This window comes from Protomyctophum bolini (genome assembly GCF_963924005.1).
Source record: "Protomyctophum bolini genome assembly, chromosome: 16".
Taxonomy (NCBI): domain Eukaryota; kingdom Metazoa; phylum Chordata; class Actinopteri; order Myctophiformes; family Myctophidae; genus Protomyctophum; species Protomyctophum bolini.
The window spans coordinates 30,807,272-30,820,536 of record NC_137877.1 but is presented as its reverse complement, the minus strand read 5'-3'; the positions used below and the strand labels follow the sequence as shown (position 1 = coordinate 30,820,536).

General features: G+C 38.4%; 2 protein-coding genes across 4 annotated transcripts; one reads left to right on the top strand and one right to left on the bottom strand.

Annotated features, from left to right (window-relative positions):
• Window positions 1–530: 530 nt before the first annotated feature.
• Window positions 531–7,042, bottom strand: dcaf17 (ddb1 and cul4 associated factor 17). Its single transcript, XM_080784997.1, has 14 exons — window positions 6,449–7,042; window positions 6,261–6,364; window positions 6,062–6,155; window positions 5,497–5,633; window positions 5,212–5,290; window positions 4,640–4,729; window positions 4,453–4,557; window positions 4,155–4,257; window positions 3,170–3,315; window positions 2,448–2,557; window positions 2,115–2,202; window positions 1,948–2,031; window positions 1,064–1,219; window positions 531–956 (listed from the first exon to the last, which is right to left on the bottom strand). Exons 1-14 carry the CDS (start codon window positions 6,620–6,622, stop codon window positions 849–851), a joined length of 1,578 nt encoding a protein of 525 aa, XP_080641123.1. The 5' UTR covers window positions 6,623–7,042; the 3' UTR covers window positions 531–848.
• On the top strand, window positions 6,613–13,091 carry mettl8 (methyltransferase 8, methylcytidine). 3 transcript variants are annotated; one of them, XM_080785002.1, is made up of 10 exons: window positions 6,613–6,685; window positions 7,945–8,101; window positions 8,705–8,796; window positions 8,997–9,184; window positions 9,289–9,338; window positions 10,058–10,118; window positions 11,529–11,668; window positions 12,247–12,353; window positions 12,556–12,621; window positions 12,725–13,091. In XM_080785002.1, exons 2-10 carry the CDS (start codon window positions 7,950–7,952, stop codon window positions 12,877–12,879), a joined length of 1,011 nt encoding a protein of 336 aa, XP_080641128.1. In that variant the 5' UTR covers window positions 6,613–6,685; window positions 7,945–7,949; the 3' UTR covers window positions 12,880–13,091. The 3 variants fall into 3 exon arrangements, with proteins under 3 accessions (XP_080641128.1, XP_080641127.1, XP_080641126.1); XM_080785001.1 differs by having other exon boundaries at window positions 8,904–9,184; window positions 11,616–11,668; XM_080785000.1 differs by having other exon boundaries at window positions 8,904–9,184.
• Window positions 13,092–13,265: the final 174 nt, after the last annotated feature.

The window sequence follows — 13,265 nt, the reverse complement described above, 5'->3', positions numbered from 1 at the left end:
TCAAAATAGTAACAAATGGGTGGCGCAAGATGGAGACGTAAATCTCCTCTCCAAAAATAGCCGATCTACAAGTTCACAATGCATGCGAGCTTGTACATCAGCTATTTTTGGCAAATGTTCCACCCAGAATAGGGATGCTGCATGGGGTTCAAGTGGTTAAATATGAAGTAAGTTGTTTATCTCTCCAAATCGGTAAATCTTGGGACAAACTGTATCTTAGGGGGAAAGATTTACATATTTGCCTACCATAATATGACATAAATGTGAGGTGCACTAACTTAACAATGTATAATTCAGGGGTGACCTGAGCCAAAAAGTTTGAGAAGCACTTACAAGATACACAGATACACTGACAAGATACTGTACATCAATCTTCTATAAGTAAAATGTTTGTACAATATATCTTGTTAGTTTGGCTTTTTTGAGTGGCAATATTAGCCTTTTGCAGCATTCATACAGTAATGTATATAAAATAAAAGCCACTCTCCCAACGATCAAAACCAAACAATTTTGTTTTAATCTCACTCGGACAGTGTACAAAAACTACAAATGTGACCAAAACTGTACTTCCAATCTGTACTTCAGTTTGCAATGCAACAAGAAATGTACAGAATTTATTTGTATTAACATTTGCTGCTGTACATTGGATAGCCAAAACATACTATTAACAGTGATTAACATAAATGCTGTAATGAGAAAGGCAGCTCCAAATGTAATTGACAACAAAGTTGAGTAAAAAACACTCTTCAGAAAAAATATCTGCAATATAAACATCTGCAACATCCTAATGATACAGTAGAAGTCCATTGTAATTTTTACATTCAATTCCAACAATTTTCACTAAAGCATTACGATCCATTAGGGTGGAGTTTGTAGACATGGCAGCAGAAGTGATTGTTCTTTTGTTCAATATGAACAAGTGTATCTCTGTCAAAGTACAACTCATGTTGGTAGGTCTGGAACAATAAAAATGTGGGCAAAATATACGTAAATGAACAAATACACAACAGACTTAGAAATTAAAATTTCTTTGCAGAAGGCTGGGAAGACGTCAGCCACTCACCTCATCCCAAGGTTCCTCAAGAGAAATTGTTCGTAGTAATTCCCCACTCTTGTTGTCATGAAGCCTCATACTGGCTCTTCCTTCACCCCCTTCGTCAGTCACTGCAACTACTGCAAGAAGGTCCAGCTCATCCTCATACTCCAACATACGGAAGGTCTGTTAAGTATAAGATATTTTTAGGGGACTATAATTTCTTTCAAAGTTTGCAGGAGTCGCTAGTTTGCTTTTAGCAAAAAATGCCACAAATAAAATCATCTGTGAAACTTTGCATGCACACTCACTTTAGGGCAGCCAAGGAAGAACCTCCACCAAAATATTTTGACACCATAAACAAACCCCATGAGCCCCTATATAGGCAGGACCACGGCCACGTCACTGACTCAGACATATACATAAACAAAACCGATACTAAGGCTGTACCCTAGCCCTATTTTTAGGACTCGAACTTCGGCAGGAATTTTCGAGCGAACAACCAAACCATTAGTTTCTAATTATTTAAAAAAATAACCTTCGAGCTCCGAACCTCCGATTGCTTTTTAACCTGCTTTTAATGACTCAAATATTAAATAATCTGCATATCAGCACCCCCACCAACTCAGGACATTGTGGCATTGCAGCTAAAACTGCTTTCAAAGTCCAGAAAGAAATGACAAGGCCTGGTTATATCAGAGTGGTGATTGAGGCTTAAACCATTAGAAATAAGTTTGATGGCCATAGAAAATATGATATAAAATATTAAAAACAGTTTTAAAATGCATGTTATTTCTGCTTTAAATGTTGCAATAATATGTGTGTTATGCAATTAAAAGGCTTGGCTTTGTACTTAATATTATTATACTTAAAATATTATTTTTGGTCCTCCAGTATCAGAAGAATACGGATACCTCTTGTGCTGGGTCATCATCCAGTTGATGAAATCTCCTCTTCACAGTGCGGCCAGAGGAGGTGACAGTGACTGTTGAGGTAGCCTACAGCAGGTGGAGAGCAGGTGAAATGAGCAATTTCACATACAGTAGTATGGACAAATACAGTAACTTAGTAAAGCACTCACATTGTTATTTCGAGAAGCAGTAATGGAGAAGTCTTCGGCTACCTCACATGGTAAACCACTGTTGAGCTCATGTCGAATTTTTAGCATGCTTAAAAGAAAAATACAATGTTATTTGTTGTACATTATTATCAAAACTGTTATAATTACAGATGAACTTCCAAATTAAAGCAACATTATTACAACTGAATTAAAGCGTTTTAAGTTTAGTTGGGTCACCTTTCTTTTGATGAGTAACTGCACAATATGAAGACTTTTTATTTATTTATTTTTACATAAGCCCAAATGGACATTGCTCACTTTGCTCAATTGAAGGCAGGTCTGTTTGGTACTCACTTAATGTTGCTAGGGCCGAAATGAAGGACTCTGCCTGAGAGATCTGTGTGGAAGTATATTGCATCACTCTCAATGGAATACCCTTCCATTTCTTGTATTCCATTGATTGCCTAATTACACAAAAATAAAAACTCTGGTGAATAAAATATAACAAAATATGTACAGTAGTCAACAGTAATAATACAGGATATTAACAAACGTGTGTGTGTGTGTGTGTGTGTGTGTGTGTGTGTGTGTGTGCGTGCGTGCCTATTCTACAAATATATAGTAGCTATTCCTACACAATTGATTTATTTCCATTAGATATATTTGGTATTATCATGTTATAGATGGTATTGTGTTAGCACTATCTCTGCGGAACATGTCCGAACAACATTTTGCTGCTTGTATGAGTAGGTTGCAAATACATCCTTCTTGATTCTTCATTTTCATTTGTCTATAGATTTCGGACAGGCTTTTGATGCTACGCCACACTGTTGAATACAATGAATGTCAAAGACATCTGTGGCCCTTAAGGCCAAACTGCACAAATGCAACTGCCTATTGGGGATAACGGTTGTAAGCAGTTGCATGGCGAATCATTGGTGTGGAGTGGGCTTTAAACAAATGTGATGTGGAAAAGTCTCTGACCAACTCTCAAACAAAGGAAAGGGGAAGCTTGTTTTTGAGTATACTCAGAATGTATGATGAATGTGAATTATAATAATTTATATAAAGAATACCAGAGTGTCATCTGCCAATGAGCAGATGTGGTGGGTCCCCTCGTATTTCTTCTGAGGTGGTGTATATATGTAGTGCCATGGGAAACCTCCAAACTCCACCATGCCATCTCCACCATATTGTAGCTCAAAAAGCACTGGAAGACTTTCTGTGCAATAATGAGGAAGCAATCTATTGTGAATATTATATTATAGATATTAAAGATTCAAGAGATCATCATTTCCTTCAATTGAACTCCCTTTGACAAAAGCTAAATTTGCATAATTGGATTCTGAAATGATGTTATCTCTTGCTCGTTCACAAACTTAACTTGAGATGTTTTCTTTTTATCATCTCATGTCTAGGATTTTAAAGACACCAAAATCATGATACATGCTCTTATTTCTTCACACGATTGCAATGCTGTCTTAACCTTCAACCTTATTTGGGGTAATTTTTGTCTACTCAGGCTTTTGGGAGCACCCTGGACAGTTTTTAAGTTGCTTGATTCAGTATGATTTTCATTTGATCACGCACGCTTCCTACCCATTGTAACTTCAGACTCTATTTTACAACAAAAACAATAATACAATGAATGAAAAAAGTAATCAACGGCCCGTCACATATTAGGAGAGCAGTATGAGTCACCAGAACCAAGGACAGATGTTTGTTTTTGATGACAATTATGGTTAAAATGGAGTTTGAAGTTACAATGCGTTTGTATTGTATATTTATGTGTTTTCATAAGTTAGTGCCCTATTGTGTCTTATGACAGTGTCACACGAAAAGTAAAAGTGGTTGATCATGTATAGATATATACTGTACATACGCCATAAGCTTTTATACATATTGAACCAATGAAAAGTATTAAGAGGCTGTGATTAATTGGAAGTTTGTAACAATGTACTTACACCGACACACACCGACAGTGGCAATAAATACTTTAATATATTACAGGATATCGTAAAATACACTGAAGGAAAGAATAAATAAGAAACATTGTCCTACCTTTTATTTGGATATTCACCGGAATACCACAAGGAGCATTTCCTACTATTCCCCCCCCATTACAAGGGCTCTGCTCTCCAAGTGTCAATTTATTTGTCATGTACTAGGAAAAGGAAAAACATTAAATAATATACAGTACATCAGATAGGGTGGGTAGCCAAAAATTGCTAAAGAAAGGACAGGTATCATATATCTTTTGATGTAATAAAAAACTAATGTCTAAGAAAATCATGTTTCAGTCAGTCATAAATGTACAGTATGTCATTGGCTTTAAAAAGATTACAAATGAAGTATGTACCTTATTTATGAGGTTTTCAAAGCTATACAGCTTCACTGACTTGTTGTAAGAGACAGCAAGGATACCTTCAGACAGATGAACTTCAGTAACACCGTTCCCAAATACCTGAAAACAAAAACATTGTAAGTCAAATATAACTCTCATAAATACACGGGGAGGTAAAACAAAACGGGGAAAAAGTGCATACCGTTTTGTTGATCTCCATAATGCCCACAATTTGTAAGGGGAAAATATGGAAGATGGCAAAGTGCAACAGCGTATTTTGACTGATACCTGCCTGTAAAATGTAGAGATGAAAAGATAAAATCACATTGATTGTCATGAAATGTTTCACATCACAGTTACTTGTGTGAGAACTTAATACAATTTGAGTGATTGTACCCCTCCAAACTGGGGGGAGTGGGCTTACTGTGAGTGTGTGGGTCGTGCAGAGTCACTTGGGCTTACTGTGAGTGTGTGTGTGTGTGTGTGTGTGTGTGTGTGTGTGTGTGTGTGTGTGTGTGTGTGTGTGTGTGTGTGTGTGTGCATGCATGTGAGTGCATGCGACAAACAAATAAATGAAATGACCTGTTGTGACCAAGCCACTGTGTGTGTATGTGAGTGAGAGCCTCAGCAGGGCCGACGTGACCCAAAATAAGTGGGCAGATGTGTTATTTTATTGTCATCATTGACTAGTTTGTCTTCTAAATGTTAATTTCACTGTATGTGCTAGAGTAAAGCAGAAGTTACATTGAATAAAAAATATATATAGATATTTACCAGTCGTGCTAAAGGTGTTGGTTTATTCAACACTGACTTCACATAAAATCTCTCTTGAGGAAGATCCCATGCTAGGTACCTGACAGAAACAGTAAGGTTGCAAAGTTTACATTACAGGCAAAGGCAAGATTATTTGCACATTTCAACAAGGCAACTCAATATACTTTACTTTAAAACTTTACTTTACTCAGCAAAAGAAACACAATATGAAAAGACAAAGTAAAACTGAATTTAACTTCCAATAAAGGAATTAGGAATACAAAACTCAATAGTATGAAGAGATACCTAAACTTGTAGTCTGGTGAGAGGTAAACTTTCTGGATGACTTCTCCAGTTTCAGATGAAAGACGACACAGCCAACTATTGGCTGTCAAAGTCAGGAGGCAGGGTTTATGGTCAGAGGGACTGGGCAATGTATTTTCCTATGGGAAAATGGTAAATGGTAAATGGTGCATTTATATAGCCCCTTTATCCCTTGATCCAAGGCGCTTTACATAGATTGTGAATTACACTCACCCATTCACACACACACATTCACACACCAATGGCGGCGGAAACCATGCAAGGTACCAACCAGCACATCGGGAGCAATTTGGGGTTCAGTGTCTTGCCCAAGGACACTTCGACATGTAGACAGGAGGAGCCGGGATTCGAACCACCGACCCATGTATCATTGGACGACCTACTCTACCTCTTGAGCAACAGTCGCCCCCTGGCCATTGGCATGGTCAGACAGGTAGTAACTAACTATAATTTGCAACAGACATGGTCATTTAATACAATATCAGAGGCAGAGCAAAACTTGTGGGAATCAAAGGAATATTCAAAAGTAATGTGCAATTTCACTTACAAGTGGGCTCTGACACAATAAAGCATCTTCAATTTTCTCTGATTTGGAAGACGGTTTGGACAGCTTGTACAGCACCTGAGGCACTGAATCAATACTTTAAAAGAAAAACAGAAGATTTTTGTCTGTCAAAATCTAAATATTGTCCAGTTATTTACCAACTATAACAACCAGAAGAGAAAACACCCAAACATATTCTTACCAACTGTAACAACTTTGGAAATTTTCAAAGTACAGTTTTCCAAGCTCATAGCGTACAGGAGATTTTGAGGTTTTGCTCCAAACTTTGATGAAGTTTTTGTTGTCCTGCAATACAAAATAGACATATAATTCAACATTATCAAAATTAAAATAATTAAAATAGCACAATTTATAATGTGTGTCCATTACCTGGAGGACAAGACTTCTCATAAGTTTCACATTTTGTGTTGCTAAAGTTGCAGCATCAAAGACCCCTCTGGACCTTAGGTCCAATAGCTCAGTGATACTCATCTTCTTTCTTCGTTTTTGTGCTGGCAGCACTAGGGGGCATTTAGAGCGGGCGGAGTGCTCATGAGAATCCATGTGTGCGAGTGACAAAACGCAGCTATAGAACAACCGAAGAAGAAGGAACTAAACAAAACTCTGGTAAGCACATTCTGAGATAGCCCCTTCAATAGTAATGTCCATCTTTACACTTTTAATAGGATCGTTCAAAAACTATGCGGTGTGGATGGTTTAATTCTAACTAAAATGTTAAATGTATGTTAACTGCGATTACTGACTGTTACTGAGTCTGAGCAACATACCGGTTGCTCTTTTATTACGCTTGCTTGCAAATGTGTCACTTAAAGGCAACAACACGTGTTAGCGACAGATTAGGGTAACTAGATTTAAAAAAGCAATTGGCAAAACAACGTTATATTTGATAATGTCCAGTTGTCCACTCCACTGAGCCTCGATAGCAGCTAGCTAGCTAATTTAATAATAATAGTGGTAGACCTGAGACCACACTTCCGCTCAATTTCTGTAGTCCATTTCTTCTTCTTATTCTAGTTTCCGCCAAACTGGATGCCTTCCGGCATATTGCTGCCCTCCACAGGTTGGAATTAATATATCCCCCCCCCCTTCAGCACTGATGTCTTCCACCTTCAAAAACCTCCTTGCTGCGTCCAGCACCATCTTTATCCTCTCTGATTTCCATTTGATTTCAGCTGCATAGTTCACAAACTCCATAGCTATAAAAGCCCCAAAACTAATTTTGTCCATGTACATATTCCTCTCATCTCCATTCTCCACTCCTCCCCCCCTCTGGTTCCTTTTGCTCTGCCACATGTTTCTCCCCCTCCAGTCTCTTGACAGCATCGGCATAATGACAGTCCCCTTTCTTTCCTCCAAATCCTACTCACTGCCACTTCCTTCACTCTTTTAGGGCATTGCACTGCTCCTGAATGATGGTCTGGGGCTCCGTAGTTTACACACTTTGGGCCACATGCCCATATTTGTCTCCACCAGGCCGAAGGCATGGGGAGAGAGTATGTTTTGCACGTGTGTCCGTCTGTCCTTCTGTTACCAGCTAATCTCCGGCACCGTTGGCCCGATCCATGCCAAACTTTGCACACACACTCCCTGAAGGCCATTGACGAACCTCTGCCCCAAATATAATAGTAATTTATCAATATAGAATCGATAAAATACATACAAAAGTCTAAATCTTAGGCTAGTATGGGTGGTTTCCAAGTCAGTTTGTCATAATTTTACACCAATAAATTAAAGATTTAAGCCATTTGGGTATTTCATTTATTTGTTTATTACTAAACTTAAATTATTATTTAGAAGTAATTCTGTATGCTTGCTTGTGTATTGTACTTGTCCTAAATTCATTTACCCGCTTTGTACATTTACAGATTAAATGCATATATTTCAGAGGCTCTGTTTTGCCTCAGTGGCTAAAGATATATGCAGATTCCCCATGAGATATTATAGCACTGGAGGCAGACCGACTGCTCCCCTGGGAACAAGGATTTTGACCAACCCAGAAGACACCTTCAAGCACAACATGTGGTTAGTATTGCAGTTCAGGATAAAGGCAGTGGGATAACAATATACCTTACTTTTCTGTGGGTGTATAATTGTACGTTGCAGTTTATGCAAACCATTGGAATCTTGGATCTCTTGGATCTTGATTATGGTATGAGTGCCGGTTCTAGGCCTTTTGTGGCCCCAAGCGACATATTTTTATGACCCCAGGGGGGGTGCTAGCCCCCCCTGGGGTCCAGAAAAAATTGTAAATTTGCCATGAAAATGCTTCAATCTGGTGCACACATAAAAAAGAAAAAATCTTCTCCCTGTGACAAAGGCCCCCTCAGTGGTTGAGGCCCCAAGCGACCGCTTCGCCCCGAGTATAGATATACAGTAGGACTGCTATATTTATTTTATTTTGTTTTACCAGTGGTGCTTGTTATGTATTGGGCTAATGCATCATGATCAATGTTACTGTTATAGCAAATTAGATGTAGTTTATAGCCCAAATGCTAGTTTATGTGGGCTTTGGGAAATAATAATAAAAACATTTATATAAAACACAACTGGTAGATTAAGAACTGTTCGCCACAATAATTGGGAGATAATTTGCCTTAATGAAATATACAGTATATTATGTTATAGGGATCATGTCAAGTGGACCGATGAGGAGAGGCAAAATGCTTGTCAAAAGGCAGAAGCAAATTCTAGTGTAAAAATTCCTCTAGAAGATCAAGGTAACAAACTTTTTTTTCTCACAGCATTTGAGTTACATGATAAATAAATAAAAAAATAAAAATAAATACCTACATCACTTTAAAATTGCATCACATTACCCCCACAGGTATATATGACACAGAAGCTTATCAATACTGGGATAGATTTTATCAGCTGCATCAGGACAAGTTCTTCAAAGATCGCAAATGGCTGTTTTTAGAATTCCCAGAACTTCTTCCTTTGGAGAAGGGGTGTCAGGGTGGGCCTCAGACATTATGCCTACAGCCAAGTGGGTCTGGCAGGGACACGGAGACCATGTACGAACAGCATAAAGTTCCAACTGAATATGAAGGTGCCATACGAACAACCTCTTTCCCTGGACAACATGCCACGTTTCGAATCTTGGAGGTTTATATTAATCTTTATTTACCTTGATTTATGTTTCTAATGATACACAGGAATGATACAATACTGAAGATTGTGTATGAATGATTTAACCTTTATCTTTGCAGGTTGGATGTGGGGTTGGCAACAGTGTTTTTCCTATTGTTAGTTCAATTAAGTGAGTATATTTTTGTTCATATTTGGGGAATATACTATAGACTACAACTGTTCGGCACGGGATTGGACTCCTGTTTTATAAACATTGGGCCACAAAAAAAAGTTTATATAAAATGTGTGCTTTTTTGGAAGAAGAAATTTCAACTATTATTTTGACTAACTCTAATCCAACTTTCCTAGCTTCAAAATAAGTTAGTGAGCATGTTTTGTGCTTTTTATAGATGTAATTGTTCAAATATGAAATAAATTATTTGAACTGTCTTGGTGTGTGCGACCCACTACCGTTATTTTGATATGTTTTGAACAGGTAGCGCACCTATAGTCAGAGCGTGTTGGTCATGTGAAGAGTAATCTATAGATGTAAATACTAAATATTCAATTTTTCAGATTTTCTTTTATTTATTTTTTTCTGGTTCCAAAATGCTTTTATAGCATGTCAAAGTGAAATAAATAGTGTTGGGTCTTATAGCTGAGGTGGTTTAGAAAAAAAAAAGATACCAAGCATTGGTAGGTAAACACTTTGTAATTGTGATTTATAAAGGAAAAATCTAAATATTGACAAATCAATCAATCGTCAGGAATGATCTCGCCCCTCCTGCTAGATTGTGTACATTTGTAAACCCATTTCCTGTAGCCTGTTGCTACTCATGGTGTTAATTACTTTCGTTTTTTTAGTGGTGCAACAACCAGAAGCTAAAGTTGTACCGCTCTCTTTCACAGACAAACTGGGGCATTTGTATACTGTTGTGACTTTTCTCCTCGAGCCATTCAGCTGGTCAAGGTATGTTTTTGAGGTATAAAGTAGCTATACAGTATACTGTACCATCATCAACCTCATTATCTTCGCCACACCGGGAGGCAATGATTAGTTTCGCCGTCTGTCCGTGTGTCTGTGTGTGACGGTGAGTCTGTGACTAAACTGTGAATAATCAGCGACAACCTGTTTGGAAATAATGCAAGTAGGTCATGAATGACAATTATTGCGAACGCAGTGAGCACTTACTATGAGACCTAGCAGATCATGTCTGTCTGTGTGTGTGTCTGTCTGTCTGTGTGTGTGTCTGTCCCGCTATACGTCCAAATATGGAGTGTGTTGCATCAGCAATCACTCAGCTCCATATATGGGCACAAAAGGGGCCAGGTCCACATATACAGTAACAGCGGGACAGACACGTCACACAGACAGACAGACAGACATCTGCAGGGTCTCAGCTGCGTTCGCTTCCCGCGTTTGCGTGTCTTACTGGTTAATATATTAAAATTGTCCCATCTTACCTCCCCATGAGTTCAGTGCAATTGTTGTGTAGGCCTACATAGATTGACGAGCAAACATAAATATACCATTAACTACTAACTACCCTAACCCAAGTCTATCAGTGTTTATATCTTCATGCAGTTCAGTTACAACTTCAACATCCTTCTCCAAATGTACTCCTCATTCCTCCTTTGCACATCTCCGTCTCAACCGTGCCTCTCTTTTTATGATCTATTTTTGGGCGTTTTATGTCTTTATTGATAGTACAGTAGGTAGACAGAAAATGGGGAGTGACACTCAACAAAGGCCGTCGGGATCGGGACTTGAACTCGCAACGGGCTGTCAGGCTACATTGGAGTCTAGGTGCCCGGACAGCTAGGCCAACCGTGCCTTTCTTGCTTTGTCCCCAAACCTAGGCAGATCCTCGAGTCTAATCTAATGTAGTAATTTTGGGGCTTTTCTGCCTTCATTTGCTGCCATGTCACTCGTAATGAGAATCGTAGCATCCTCAATTCTGCCACCCACAGCTCCGCCTCCTGTCTTTTCATCAGTGCTACCATTTCCAAGCTGTGTAAAGCATGGCTGGTATCACTACCGCACTACACTACTGTACATCTTCACTTACTCCTCTCACTCTCTTCTTCACCTCTCTTCCGCACACTTCATTACTTTAGTACTTTAGTTTACCACAAGGATTGAAACTCCTTAACCTTTACCACCACTTCTACTTCTTGCATGGTCATGTATATGCATTTTTGTCAAAATCAGTCAATCAACAAGTCCTAACAACATTTTGCTACTTGTACCTGTATTAGTGACAAATACAGATCCCTCTTGATTCTTCAAATCACCTGCCTTTACTAGTATGTGGTTTAAGTATTCCACCAGTTTAAGGACATTCTAATTGAGTAATATATGTGTTTTTTGCTCCTATAGAACCATCCAGAATATGATAAATCTGCTTGTCATGCATTTGTTCATGACATTTGTGAAGAGATTGCCTCCTTTCCCTTCCCACCACAGAGCCTGGATGTTATTCTGATGGTCTTTGTGCTCTCTTCCATTCATCCAGATCGGTAGGTGAAGGTTAGAACTAGAAGACAAAGATAGGAACGACTAATGTCATTTATCGCCTGTCAGACCCCAGAACACCGCAGCCCCCACTCAAATAAGCAACTCCTCACACCATCCCCACCCCCTTTCCTTTGGCTTTGTCTGAATTTCAACACTAAACCCGCAAAATCCCTGGTCCTATATTACACACTGTTCATTTGCACTAGCTTCATATTAATTTAAAAATATAAAATCTCTCTCTAGTTTGTGTGTCATCAGCCTGCTTGAATACTGGTGCATTTCTTTTCAGTTTATATTTGATCCAGCTTTATATAGGCTGACCAACTTTAAATCTTACCAATATTATCTGGAACTGTAGTCAGTGAGGGAAACTAATTAAGCCTCCACTTAAGCCTAATTTATACTTTTTGCATGAGAAATAACCGATAATTGCTCACCAGAAATAACTGATTAGCTGATATTTGACACCTTAAATAATACACTATCCTACGAAGAAACATATTTACAAATTGTAGGCCAACCAAAACCATGCAGCAGCATACTTATACTGAATTTTGCCACTATTTCCTTTTCCTTACAGAATGCAAGGAATTGTGACCAGACTATCTCGATACCTCAAACATGGAGGTACATTCCTCTTCCGTGATTACGGCAGATATGACCTTTCACAACTTAGGTTTAAGAAAGGTGAGTCTCCAAAGATACACGTCACACACACACACACACACACACACACACACTCTGTTGCCAAGCTGAACATATTGCAATGTTTGTCTCTGAAATTATATGACTATTCTATTTCTATTATGTATTCATATGGGTGTACCTTTGGTACTGTATAGCATGATATATTGTGAAATTTACAGTGAATATTTCCTCTTCTCATCAGGACAGTGCCTATCAGAGAATTTCTACACACGTAGAGATGGAACATGTGTTTATTTTTTCACAAAAGGTGTTTTAAAACTCCTTAATTCTGAAGGATGCTACATTTTACCCATAAAGTTATAACATGTTTATATAATATAAAAATATTTATACAATATTTGTTTTTGCAGATGAGGTTCATAGATTATTTTCTAATGCTGGACTGGAACAAACTCAGAATCTAGAGGATAGAAGACTCAAAGTGAACAGAAAAAAGAAAGTACTAATGCATCGAGTCTGGATACAGAGCAAGTACAGGAAGTTACATCCACCTGCACTGTGTTAGTCCCCAAAGAGAAGGGATCAGTCCAATGATCCAGAGCCTGTCTGCAAACGAATCGCTACAATTTAAGAAGAGTCTGACACTCACACAACCTGTGAGTCACACAGAAAGGCACCAGATGTCGTTCCTCCAAAGAGCATACAAGCGTTTACCAGAAGTAATAAACTTGTTTGATATGTTTTGCTGTTTGATGATTTTTCTTTTATGTTATCTCAAAGCGGTCCTCTTGAATTGTAAGAAACATTCATTATGCAATGATGTTTTCTAATAAAACTTGTACTTTACTCACCCACAGTATGGAACCTTATCTTTTCTATTTTACTATTTTGAAGTTTGGAGCTCTGGTGGAGGCTGGAGCTGTTGCCCCCGCGACCCGACTGTCTGGGGGG

Bases quoted from the DNA above. Each gene is read 5' to 3' on its own strand.
- dcaf17 (XM_080784997.1), bottom strand. From the start codon at position 6,622: ATGGATTCTCATGAGCACTCCGCCCGCTCTAAATGCCCCCTAGTGCTG. The intron at 2,558-3,169 runs GTATTCTTTATA...TTGTGTAATTAG, and splicing joins CATTGGCAGATGACACTCTG to GCAATCAATGGAATACAAGA. The intron at 1,220-1,947 runs GTATCCGTATTC...TATACTTAACAG, and splicing joins ATGATGACCCAGCACAAGAG to ACCTTCCGTATGTTGGAGTA.
- mettl8 (XM_080785000.1), top strand. From the start codon at position 7,950: ATGCATATATTTCAGAGGCTCTGTTTTGCCTCAGTGGCTAAAGATATA. The intron at 8,102-8,704 runs GTTAGTATTGCA...ATTATGTTATAG, and splicing joins ACCTTCAAGCACAACATGTG to GGATCATGTCAAGTGGACCG. The intron at 8,797-8,903 runs GTAACAAACTTT...TTACCCCCACAG, and splicing joins AATTCCTCTAGAAGATCAAG to GTATATATGACACAGAAGCT.